At 43.0% G+C, this 13813-nt stretch overlaps 1 protein-coding gene across 1 annotated transcript in view; it reads right to left on the reverse strand.

Moving 5' to 3' along the window:
* Positions 1-13472, reverse strand: part of PLEKHG3 (pleckstrin homology and RhoGEF domain containing G3) — a 46077-nt gene extending 32605 nt beyond the window's left edge. The window contains exon 1 of the mRNA XM_083755960.1: positions 13287-13472. Within this exon, the coding sequence (XP_083612086.1) occupies positions 13287-13389 (103 nt within the window). The 5' untranslated portion in view covers positions 13390-13472. The remainder of the gene's footprint in view (positions 1-13286) is intronic.
* Positions 13473-13813: the final 341 nt, after the last annotated feature.

The following is a 13813-nucleotide window of genomic DNA, read 5'->3' on the forward strand; positions in this document are numbered from 1 at the left end:
GTGGCCACAGTGAAGGCTGCAGCATTGTCATCTATTTAGAAGAAGCAGGATATGCTCCTTTACTCACTGTGGTATCAAAGTCCAATATATCAATAACAAATCTAACAGCACTTTTTATGCCTCTCAGTTCAAAGGTCTACCTCATTATAACAGCCAGCATTATAGCAGATAGCAAGCCAGGTCACACCTCAGATTGGGTACACAGGGTGTGAAACTTCCCTTTCTTACACTTCCAACAATCCTCATTTGGAGTAAAGAGGGATTTTCAGAAACAACCAGGAATCTCTTTTTCTTCAGTATCTAGATAAATACTTAATCCAGGAAGTTGCATAGGATTGTAAAACTGTGTTATCTAGTTTTCATTGCTACTGATGTCACCTACATTATCAGAACGTGAAACTTAAATTAAGTCGGATCTAGGACTTCTGCAAGAATGTGCAAGACTCCACTGTAATACTACACCTATCCACGGATGTTGGGAAGAAAAGTTTCCATTGTGGCAAATGTCCCACTCCTCTATTTTTTTCAGTGAAACATTTTCCATTTCTAAAACTGCATTGTTTCATAACATTATTAATATAGTTAATGGATATAGTACCAGTCAAATGAGGCACATTCAAAGGGGTAATTAACTTTCTTTTCCAAGTGACGACCCCTAGGAAAAATGTGTGTGTGTTTTGTTTCCAGACTTCCTGCCAGCAGAGTTCAGCTCACAAGATGTTTCTGCTGAAGGGTGGGGAGAGAATTTTGCTAATTCCCCCTTCCCCAAGCCAGGACCCTCCAGACCAGTTTGGGAGATGACACTGGGGGTTGTGCAGGGAAGGGAGTGAATTGGGGGGGGGAAACCCTTCCCCCACCCTGCCACCCCACAAGAGCCTCTGTAGGATCCCAGAAGGGCAACCCAGCAAATAAAGATGCATAGCTCTTTGAATGTGCTAAGATTAGTATGTTAGCAGCTCTCAGTGCTTAAACTTTTTTCCTTAAAGCTTAAACAATGTAAGTATATACACTATTGAGTTGCTGTATCTTAAACATATGTCTTTAGTAAAAAAATAAATAAATATTCTAATAAAAATAATTTCCAAGTACATCCTTGCATTAGTGTTAATTCATCTGAACCTCATTTCTGGCAGCAATCCTATGCACACTTAGCCTGGCAGTGTGCCCCCTTGACTACTAGGGGACCTATTTCTGAGCAAACACACACAAGATTCCACTGCTAAGTGTCCTTCAGTTATATTTTTCCTAATCAAAACATTACAGTTCAAATACTTTTAGCTACTGGTAAAATCTGCTGAGATGTTTGTAGGCATGTAAATAAACATAGCACACATTTAGTAAACCAAACTTTAAAAAGAAGTCAAATACGCATTCTAAATCAATCAATTTAGCGCATCTGAAAATTATCCAGAAAACTGTCTACTTTTTTAAAAAACCCACATCACTGTGCATGACTTTCATTTTGTCAATCAGGCATGAATCTGAATTTATGGAGTCAGATGGGATTTCTAATCTACCCTTATTTCATATACTGAAGCTACAACTTCTGTGCCCAAAGATTCCTAATAAGCTAGCCAATACAACAGGATAAATGTAAGGTTTAGGATCATCGCAAGGATAACAGTAATGTAAAATCCAAATAATATCAAGTACCTATTGTAAAGCACTGCAATGGCTAACTGTGCATTTTAACTTAAGCAGGAAATGGAAAGGTAGGTTTCAGGAAAACAGTATGAAAGAAAGGGACTAACCACAATATTGTGGATGGGGGGCAGGGTGTGTACAGAGCTCAGTTGTCCAGGGTTCAGTATTGACTCACAGGAAGAACAGCTAATAATGACTGAAACAACATGGAATGTACCTGGAGGCCTCTCTTCTGAGAACTGCACCTGCCGCACCTTATTTTACATGTGGACATGGAACTCTTCCCCTGAATTCCAGTCAGCAGTGAAGCCATAATTTTCGTTAGCATGAAAGTGGCCATAGACTTGGAAGATAAAGGGCAGCAGACACTGGGGGGGGGGGGGGAGTGTTTCATAAGAAACTTTTGAAACCGGTTCTGCCAGCATGTCAGATTCTCCACATTTCTCCAGCGCTAAGAAGATGGGATCAGGATCAAAGACCAAAATTTGCCAGTGAGCCAAAGGATTCTATGTTGCTTAGTTATTTGCTTCCGTGGGATATGTATTGTGATGAAGAGTGGAATCCTTTGGCTTCAACGTTCCCCAGAATATTTGCAAATAGAGGCAAAGATTTTCGAAAAGAAAAACTTTGGGACTCTCATTCAAAGAGAGCCCTGTCTGTAATGGGACCAGAAGTGTTCAGTCACTGCCTGCCAGCCACCTGAGGACTGTTTCATGCATGTAACAAGGGGCAAATCCAGGCTGACACCCAACAGGTAACTGCAGCCCATCCCCAGCACGTGCACCTCTTTCTTAAAATATATTTATAAGTTGTTTATAAGCTTTGCATTGTAGACAATTTTTTTAAAAAAGAATGAATTACTATACATAAAAAGGCAAAGGTACCCCTGACCGTTAGGTCCAGTCGCGGACGACCATGGGGTTGCAGCTCCATAATAATAAAAAAAGTTAGGTTAATGTTACATGAATAAAATAGTACCATCGTGTAACATTAACCTAACATTTTTTTAATTTATTCTTGTATTAATTTCATTATATTAGCATGTGGTCTATTCCATTTTATCTCAGGTTCTCTTTTCATATACCTCTTTGAAACACTTGTTACATTCACAGTTTACATTCCTAGATGCATATTCTAAGAGATCCATGATTAGATCTCCAAGGTGGGTTTTTTCCTAATTCTTTTTTTAAAATGTTATAAACAGCCATGGGAGGTATTAAGTGTAACTACATCCCCACTGCTCCATATCACCATTTGGTTGCAGGGAAGGAACACTTGCCTTGCTACTTTCCTGCCTTCCACCCTATGAAGTTACCCTATGCTAATTTTATAATAACCACTCTGCAAGTCCCTGCCTGAATTGTGAATACCATAAGGCAGTTAAGACATATTAAGAAACAATTCATCTACTGATCCTTCCAATTATATACTCTTAATACCTTCCTGTTCAAATGTAGCTTCAAAAGTCTACGCAATCGTGGCCACAACTAATACCTCCCCCCCCTCCTTACCCTTAAAACTCACACCGTTTCAGAAGCCTTCAGAGAGGACAAATAAACAACGTATACGTATTTGCTTTTCCAACCTAGATTACACTAGCCTCTTTGGGCTACAGGCTTTCAGTTCCCAGCTTGACCTTTATTGCATTGAGGCAGACAAATTGAAAAGCCATCAAGGACTTTACTTGTTGTTTTTTGCTAAAAACTAAGTGTTTCCAAAGCCAGTCTAGCAGCTTTCACCAGTTCTGAAATTCACCACAAACATCAAGCTAATGTTTATCAAATCCCTGCCAGAACTGGATGGAACCAACGCCACAGATGAAGGGCATGAGAAGCTGGTTTGCTGTGGACCTTCAGTCCGGCCTTTGCTGCTGCTTCTTAGAGGCACAGCAGGGCTCACACATCTCTTACTTTACATTTTCTATGGGGCACAATCTGAACTCAGTTTATAAACCAGCCACCACAGTCCTCTTAATGGAAATGGTGTAGTCTCCAGACAGGAAGAACCAAGGGCCCCCAAGCCCCTCACTGAACAACAACAAAAAAGCCAACTGTCTTTTCTGCCTGCAGCTCCCAATTCCAGACTCCATTCTGGCTGGTAGGAAACGTTCCCAACTCTTTTGGCTGGCCTACTAGGACAAACGGGGCACTGCCCCACCAGCCTTCCAACTTCCAGACATGCCGAAGCAACATGTGCTTTATTTAGTATTAGCTACTGGTGATGTCAATCATCTTTTGAGTATCTTAAATACCTATTTTTACCTGTTTATCAATAATTTTCATGTTTTGTTTTATACTTTTGTAATTTGCTTTGAGGTTCTCCTACATTCATGGGGAACATAAATTTTGTGAAATAAAGAAACTGCTCTCGGCCAGATCCCACCAGCCTGCCCTGCCTGCCTTCATACTTACAACCAGCCCAGGGGGTGGGCACAATGCTTGCCAGCTCCCTCCTGCTTAATCTCAGCATTACCTTTGAGGAACTCAACTGGAAAGAGGGGGGGGGGGATCAGAACTAGCTGTTTCTGCCTGCCCACTGACTCTGCCTTCACCTTTTGTTGGCCCCTCTGCCTCCTCACTGCCAGTCCCAAGAGGCACCAGCCAACACTGCTTTTGAAGACATGTTTGGAATGACTGGGAATGAGAACCTCACTATAGTCATTTAGCTAAACCTCCCCTTTAGCAGGCAAGGGCCAGGGCCCTGCTACAATCACCCCCTCCATCAGCCAGACATCCACCTTCTGCACTCTAAATCCATCCTGAATTCATACTTTATTAACTTGTGTTACGATGTAAATTACTACAGTGTGCATGTAACCAGGAAGGAAGATGGTTGTATACCACACTGCCAAAGGAAGCTGAGAATTGCATCACTGCCTGGCTTCCCCAGCTCTCTGACACGAGAGAGAATGTGCAGTAACTTTCTCATCCACGTCCCCATGTGGCAGCCAGGCAGATATTGGCATGTTGCCGCTTTGTAAAATGGTTGCCATGTTCGACTGCAGGGCCCTTTCATCTTAAGCATTTAAAGAAATTCCTTTTTCTTTGATGATTATGGCCAGTTTTACTTTTCCATGCTTGCACAGTAGCAGCAGACAGACCTTTCCAGAGGCTTGTTTAGAGTCTCAAACAAATATTAGCACTGGAATTCAAACCAAATATTTCCACTGATCCTTCACTGGGCCAGTGTGAGGGAGCAGGAGGGGAGAGGAGAGGAGAAAGGCTGATAAATGGTGTGGGTTCATGGACTTATTGTAAGCGCAGGGGGACCCTTTGCTGGTACAAGGTTTTTTGAAGCAGATGCTTTTATCAGTGGGTTGTGATCTGTGACCATGGGGGCTTAAACCTTGATTATGTTCCTAAGACACTGCTGCCCAACCAAGAATAAATGCCTTTGTGGAATTTTTAGAATCCTTTTCATGTCACCTTTAAGCGCCACCCATGACACTACATCCACTGAGCTCTTCCTGACCTTTTGAGATACACTGAGCAGATTAGCAACCCACCCAGGATTACACCCCCGCAGAGACCGCTTGATTGCTGGAAAGTTACGCAGCATACCGGTTCTGCTTATCCATCTGTATACTTATCCATCTGTATACGATGCCTCATGCACATTCCTTCCTTTTAGTTAGCTCTGATCCCTTGCATCTAAATCCATCCCGTGAGAAGAGAATGCCATTGCTCCTTTCCCAGCAGGCTGTCAAAATCTGCAGATTTCAATCTCTCTGCTACTTCGGAAGCAGCCAGCCAGATTAGATCTAACTTTACCCTTAAGAGCAGTGTGCAAGCTTTCCAGGACACAACCAGCTTGATCAGAGTTATTGGCAAGGAGCAGCGGAAACTCCAGTCCAGCCCCACCCCTTACTATTCCCACCTCAGCCAAGGATGACAGATGGCATCACTGTTCTCCTTTACTATGGTACACCAAGTCAAACCAACACCACAATGAAAATCTTTTTTCTTTTTGTCAAATGCTACTGGCACCACTGAAGAGACCTTTGTGCAGAAATGATAACTGCATTTCCAAAGATCCCTTAAGAACCTTTTTTAAAAAAAGAAAGAAGTCTGATGGGGTTGTTGCTTCTGTTGCTGATTTCACTGGAAGATTTGAATGGTCATTGCCTTCAATTTTATACTCCCTACTTCTCAGGGGGATGCCAAATAGTCTGGCTTTGGAGCTAGATTTCTCCATTTCCCTGTGGTATGAGCTTCACATGGGACAATTTCAGCTTTTGCTATGCATCGCTAAACGATATCAGCAGAATGGAGAAGCCCCGGATTACATTTTTCTCTTTAGCAACCAAAATACTGAGGAAACTTACAGAAATGTACAACCTACTGAAACACTAAAGAACATCTTATCCTTTTATTTGGAAGGAATTTTAGTCCACATCACATTTAACTAAAAGGCCTTGCAATATGTGCTTTGGCTCACTAAGTTGAAGCATCTGGATAATTTTACACCGTCTACATAAGACGCCTCAGTCACCCTGGCACTAAGCTTGTGGCACACTATGGTCTGGATTATGCAAGAAGTGGTGGGTGAGCATTCCTGCCTTAAGGCAGGAAGGTGAACTGCAAGATGCTCTGGTACCTGTTAACCATAAGATCCTGTCTCAAACAAGTGATCCATAATAATTATTTTGCAGAGGCTGAGAGCTGCAACTACCCTTAAATTAGAAAGCAGAAAAATTCTTAGTTGAGGTGAAAGTTGCATCTGTCAGACCAGTCTATGAACATTACCCCATAACAACATGAGTTCAAAGGCACAACAGACATGGAATGTGACATTTTCCAGGGGACTTCCCTAGATCCAGTATATTCAAAGGGATCTCTCTTTTTAAAAACCAACTCACTTTGGTTAGCATATTCACAAAATCTCACTTTGGTACTTTGCCCATTTAGCTCTGTTAGCAAATTGCAGCTTTTACTGCTGTGTGCATTGTGATCTACCATGACCTACAAGAAGCAAGTTCCATGTATATGTGACACATGTACAAAATCAAGGATGGCGCTTTTTGAATGCATCATCTCCAATCTACCTCTTCAGTTACATAACAATGGAGAAAATTATGAATGGCACAAAGGTGTTCTCAAGAAGCAGGTCAACAGAGCTACCCCTTTGGGCCCTTGGACAAGTCTAGCTTATTTTTAATAATCACTGAACTTCATTGCAACAACTTCTAAAAGGCTTTGTTAGAATGTTCTAAACTATTTGTATATTGTTCAACACTATACTTGCAGTCAGCAGTTTTATACAATCTGTGCCCAGTGCAAGTCTGCACATCCTCATTTTTTACATAGCGGGGGCACTTCTGGGCCTAGGATCCCCAGTTTGGGTTGGGGAGTGCAATGGCCCTGAACAATTCTATCAATAAACAAGTATATTCAAAATACTGAATTAGGATTAAGCAGTGCTAAATCCAAGTCCACCAGCTTAACTTGTTTGCGATCTGGTTGTCAGTCCGTTTAACACATGTATCACCCCATACCTGCCAGGGAAAGATAATAACATTAGATCTCACTATCAAGATCACCCATTTTATCATGAAATAATTTGGCTCTTAAGTTCTCATGCACAGCAAATGCCTCCCTAATTAAAAGCAAACACAACACACCTTCCGCTTTACCTATTACTGTTGGAGACAAGCTGTGCAATTGTCAGGTCTCCACAGTGCGTTGTGAACAACCTACATCTGTGTGTGTATGTTGGGGATTGTGGATGTTTCTGTGCAAAGCAGCGTAGTAATGGGAGCATGCTCACGCTTGCAGACTGGTAATACACTGGGTGTGACTGTTGATTCAATGAGGCTTGTCTGCTAGGCTCTTTTAATGGCACAGCTGGTATTTTTGTGAGGCAGCTGCTTGCAAAAGCCAAATGAGCTCATCAGGAGTCACCCAAAGACTCTGTGTGAAGAACGGATCCCCAGAGCAGTCTCACAGTGGAGGCCCATTCCCATCTGCAGAGGACGAACACTAGGAATAAAGGAAGGGAAGCATCCAATTCATAACTGCGCAGCTGGGCAAGAAAGGCAAATTGTATGATCAATACAATACTAAGAGACTAAGGATCTGCCCCACCTTCCACATCCTACACTTGAGGGCAGGATTACAACAGTCACACCAGGGATTACCTCCAACCTCAGAGATTGTCTTTATTATCCATCATACTGTTATTGCCCATTAATCATCTCTTCCTCCTTGCACTGTTCTGGCTCATCTCTGAGCTAAACATATACTATATGCTTGTGTGTTGCAACACAGAGAGAGAGAGAGAGAGAGAGAGAGAGAGAGAGAGAGAGAGAATATCACAGGTTTCAGGATCTCTCTTTTCAGATGTATGTTCATTTCTAGAGCTTACGACGGCAACTGATTTTCCACTGTACAGGGCATGGATGAAAGTCCAGATAGCTCAGTGCCCTTTACTGTAACTTCCAGCACTGCCACAATCACTCTTCAGCAGACACCTTTCACTTCTTGCCTGTTACGTCTTTGTGTCTTTGCAAAGAACCAAGGAATTAAAATAAAATGAAGGCTCGTGTTTTGCATTCCCCCCCCACCCGTGACCTGTTCTTGTTAGTCTTGCCATGTTTTATTATTTATGTTTGTATGCAGAAATTATAATAATTGCTTTGTGAAGGTTTTTCACCGATTCTGTAACAGATAATTAATAAAAATCTAAAATAAAATAATGGTCAATAATAGGATGGCCCACTATTTCTCAGTTGACCACGGCATAAGCAACAGCGCATAGCTCAGGCCGTGCTGTACCAAATGAGAGTTATGGGAGAAGAGGCCCCCCCCCCAAGTATCAAATCACATTATCGCATAAGAAGTTCTGAAACACAGCACTGCCTAGGGTGGTTTCATAGAGCTCATTATTCCATTCTGAGTCCTCGGTACCCATGAGTGAGGGAGGGAAAGGAATGGGGTGAGGAGGGGATAAGGAGCTGAATAGAAAAGTATGATGGAGCAGAGAGTTTGAAATTAAAGGGCAGCAGAGGCCAAAATGTCATTCCTGCAGCTGTAGCAGCCGCCGCCACCAGCCTGTCTGGAATTCCAGTGCCAGCTCCCCTACACACACACTTACATATGTACAAGCACACACACATACACACTCCTACTAGCTAGCTGCATCGGGAGTTATTGTTTTTGCCAAGTTAACATTTCTGAATCCAGTTCCTACTTGGAGATTTGGTGCTCGTACTGTGTTTGCCTATGCAAATCACACTGTGGAAGAGGAAAAGGGTTTATAAACCATATAATGGAAGGGGTTCCGTACTGCATTTGTACACAAAAGCCAATTACATTGCACTGAGAGCTGAATCTACATCCTGGGAAGGAGAAAGAAGATCTGTGTCTCTTGAGAAGTCCAGGGACTTTCATGGGCTGCTCACTGAGAGAGAAAAAAGACATTTAACTAGGAGATTCTATGTTGTCAAACACACCTTTGTTAACCTAGGCGTTCTCCTTTGTACGCAAGAAGGACCTTGCAAGGAAATGCAACACAGCTATTAATGTAAGAGCACAAGGGCCTGCTAGATCAGGGCAAAGACGAATCTGGTTCAGCATCACAGTGGCCAACCAGATGCCTAGGGGAAGCCTGAAAGCACAACCTGAGCACAACCGCATCCTCATGAATTCAAGCAACTGGAATTCAGGGGCATGCTGCCTCCAACAGTGGACAATGTGGCTAGTAGCCACTGGTAGCCTTATCCTTCATGAATTTCTCTCTCTCCTAAAGCCATCCAAGTTGGTAGCCATCATTGCTTCCTGTGAGAACGAATTCCATAGTTATCTATGAGTGTGGGAAGAAGTACTTTTGGGGGTCTGTCCCGAATCTTCCAACATACGGCTTCACTGGATGTCCAAGAGTCGCGGTATTATGAGAGAGCAAGAAGAGCTTCCTCTGGCCACGCTCTCCCCAAGATGCGTAATTTTACTTGCCTTTTCTCAAAACTGAAAAGCTCCTTATGTTGTAGCCTTTCCTCATGGGGGAGTTACTCTGTTTCCTTTATCATTTTGGTTGCCCCTTTTGGAATGCTTTTCCAGCTCTACAATATCCTTTCTGAGGTGAGGCAAATACACAGCATTCCAAAGACAGACGCACCATAGATTTGTATAATGGCATTAGGATGTTGGAAGTTTTATTTTCAGTTGCTTTCCTAATGATCCCCACCATGGGATTTATACTTTCCACAACTGCCACACATGGGATCGACATCTTCACTGAGCAGTCCACTACCTGCCTAAGCTCTCATTCCTGATCAGTCAACTCCAGTTCAGACCCCATGAGCATATATGTAAAATTATTATTATTATTATTATTATTATTATTATTATTATTATTATTGTTGTTGTTATTATTACCCCCTTGTGCATCCTTCCGCGCTTGTTTACAGTGAATTCCACTGGCCATTTTACTGCCCATTCCACCAAGGGTTCATCCACACTTCCGCTTGCCCCATGCTTTCTAGGCATGGGTCCAAACAGCCTTTCATTTCTCCCATTGCTTTCCCCAGAAAAACCCACTACTATCACAAACATCAATCTCCCGACATCAATCAATGGGCATTTGCTCCGATTCAGTGGTAAACAGCAGGTTTTCCCAGGGGAAAACAGCGGGACAAGCGGAAAAGTGTGGACAACCCCTAATTTAGGAGACATCCCTTTGGAGCTCTTCACAGTAACTTTTTACTTTAACCATCCTCAGCTATTTGGAATCCGCTACATCTATTATTGTTTATTGGCTGCTATATGTATTAATGGCATATCACTTGCTCTTCAACTGGTGGGTTGGGGCCCACTAGTGCGTTGCTACCTGAACCTAGGTGGGTTGCAACAGAAACACAACCACTATGCAAATATATGGTAAAAGATCAAGAAATAGGTCCCCAAATGAAAATTTGGGTTAAAAGTGGGTCCTGGGTCTGAAAAGATTGAATATAAATAGATTATATTCTAGTCATTTGGGAAGGAATCCCATAGCAAGATGAGGTGGTGAGGATCCAGTGGATATCTGGCTGTGCAAGGAAGCAAGGAAGTTCCGAACACAGCCAGGCTACACCAGCTTAACTTCTTCATCCTCAGCTATATTTCCCCCATCTCATCTCAGCCAGGGCCCAGTGGAGTTTAATCTGGCATATGCTCTGAAAAAGGGGTGCTCTGGGGGCAGGGCATGGGCAGAACCATAAAGGGGAAAGTTAGGCTGGATCCTAAGCCTGTTCAGATCGGTCACATGACCTGGTAATGTGATGTACCTGGTAAAGCTAAAAAGGGTGCTGTAATTCAAGCACTATTTTAAAGGCTCGTTTCGCCTCTGCCAGCCTTAGGCCACCTCATTCAGCAGTAGCCCCACTGCTGAACCGTTTCAATCTGATGTAGCTGTACTCTGTCTTCACTTACACCAGCATGCTTTTTAGCAGCTTCTTGTGTATTGGATTGCTCTCTTATGGGTATGTGACTTGGTTAGTTCACTCGGTATCTGAATATTATGTTTTCTATTCACATCCGAACCCAATACCCTTGCTGCTGCACCATGTTACATCAAAATAGCCTACTGCCATTTACCACCATTGCAAATGTAGCCATTGCGAAACAAAGGCAAATTATGGTTTATCTGTCAACATGGCCAAGCACATAATGACATTCTCTGTCATTACCCTTCTCAGGCTGGGTTATCAGGGACAAGTTCTGCCCTGTTTCAACAAGAAAACCCAATGATGTGGGCAGAAGTTTTTTAACATTATTGTGAACAACCAAGGCAACCACATCTCTCCAGGAATGTACAAAAGGAGCCCGGGATACTTTTAATTTTCAGTGCTTGACATAAACCTGATTGAAGCTGTACCGTGTGGCAGAATGCCTCTGTGGCTGTGTGACAGTTTGCACAGTGCATGTCAACACCACAAGCTGGGAAAGGCCTTCCCTGCTGGAGACACATCCACTAAACATGAATTCACTGGCTCCTTATCTGTTACAACAGCATATCTGTGAAAAGGCAAGTGTAAAGTAGGCCTGGGCCACAGGTTGCAATAATACAGTACCGGTGAAACAAGAATTCTGGGTTGCCTCTTTCTCTTTGGATAATAATAACCAATTCCTATGACTAAACATGCTGGATGGAAGCTTGAAGTTAAGAGCCAAGCTATAAATGTCAAAGAATGCCCTGCCAGTTGAGAATTCACATTATGTTAGCTTTAGGCACACAGGAAGGTGCTTTAAATGGAAGAGCATTTAAACAAATTATCCCCTTATTTGCAGCCTGAAATGACATGGCCCAAATAATGATGTTACCATGTGATATTTCAGAATGCATAGTTTTCCTTTGAGCCTTTGAAGTAGGACTTAATTCCACATGCATGTGTTTACATTCATTGCATTACTTCCCTCCAAGTTTTAGCATTCTCAGTGCATTTATGCAGCTCAAAACCCTCCAAGGTTGAAATTCACACATTGAGGTCGTACATGATGTTAGTGGGTTGGTTGACAATCAACACATTTCAAAACAACTGCACCTAAAAGCAGGGCCTCTCAGTCCCGTAGACCACAAGTGGTTAAAAAAAACCATGGCGGGTTTTCTGGCTACTTTCTCACATTTTGAAATAAAGTTTTGTTGCAACCCTGAGATAACCGATTGAGATAATATTTTAAACTATTTTTAGAATTTTTTATCATTGCTGCCTCAACCAAACATGGTTGCTGCAGGAGGAAGGGCAGGGTATAAAAGGAGCAATAACGATAATGATAACAAGGGCAAAGCAGGAAGAGAAGCCCACAGGAACAGAACCTAAAGGAAAAATCTGCATACTACTACCCACAAGGACACAATCAGGCACCATATTGAGGGATGTCCCAAATTATTTCAATGAAACGCTGTAAAAAAAACAACCACAGTATTTGAGATGTTAGTCTCAGAGAATAAAGGCAAAAAAGGACTTCTCTTATTAGACTAATGATATGTGTAAGAAAGAACTCAAAAACCACACAGACCTCTATTGGTTCAGTGATAGATATTGCTTTCCCTATGTATAGGTCCTCAAAAATCTCCCAATACTGAGAGGTCGTCCCCCCACTTTTACTATGCAACAGGGGTTGGGAACCTGTAGCCCTCCATATCCTGTTGGACTCCAGCTCCGATCATCCCTCATGCTGGTGACAACTAGTGGGAGTTGTGGCCCTATATATGCTGCTGGGCTACAGGTTCCCCACCTGCTACTACACAATCATGTTTTAAAATTTCTGAAAAGCCAGATTTAAATAATTTACAATGGGAGTTGCCCAAGCTAAGCAGGCAGACACCCCCCCCCCACAGAGGGAGGAGGGGCAGGAGGGAAGCAAGGCAGGAGTCAGGTGAGGGGTGAGACTACAGGCCAGTGTGTTTTAGGGAAACGATTATATGCACATGTCTGCACTGATCTCCTGACATAACAACATTCCTGAACAGCAGGAGATGGAGAGCTACAGTTTTCGCTCTAATAGCCCCCTGGGGTCACTGGCCAGCCTCGAATTCCCTCCTATTCCAAAGCCATTCACATTATCTTCAGGTTCACACACGGCCATCAGGTTTCTCCTGGAGTGGGGGCACGAACAGTTTAAGCCTCAAACCCAATTATTTCCCATTTGCGGTTAAAAACTCACCACTCCCGGTGGCTGAGGGCACATACACACCATTAGGCCACATTATTTCTGGCGAATTGCTCCAAAATTCCTCAGATTCTCCAGTCCCGCCTTTCCAGTCCATTATTCCACCCACGAGAATTCGCTTGGAGGGGTCGGAAAATTCACCTCAGTTGTGCAACCGAAGAGTAACTAAAAGCGATTTAAACGGCAACCTTTCCCTATCTACTTTCCTGAAAGTAAACCGTCGGAGCTCAACGGGTCTTACTTCTGAGCCAGGCACGTATGGGATGGAAAACTATAGTGCCTCAAGGGACCTTAAGGAAAGGGGAAAAGCAAACATCCGCGATTTCCTTGTGTGGTACTTTAGGGAGGAGGATGCATACGGACTTGCCTAATTCAAAAGGCGCATCAAGAAAGGCGCAATTGCGCCCGCGCGCGCGTTTCCCGAACTCAGCAGGATCCCAAGAGCCGTCTACAGAACTCCCGGGTGTGGGTGAGAGAGAAATAACTCTTATTTACAGACGGCCGTGCGAGAGCAGCAAAAG

Source organism: Podarcis gaigeae (assembly GCF_964106915.1).
Source record: "Podarcis gaigeae genome assembly, chromosome: 1".
NCBI lineage: Eukaryota > Metazoa > Chordata > Lepidosauria > Squamata > Lacertidae > Podarcis > Podarcis gaigeae.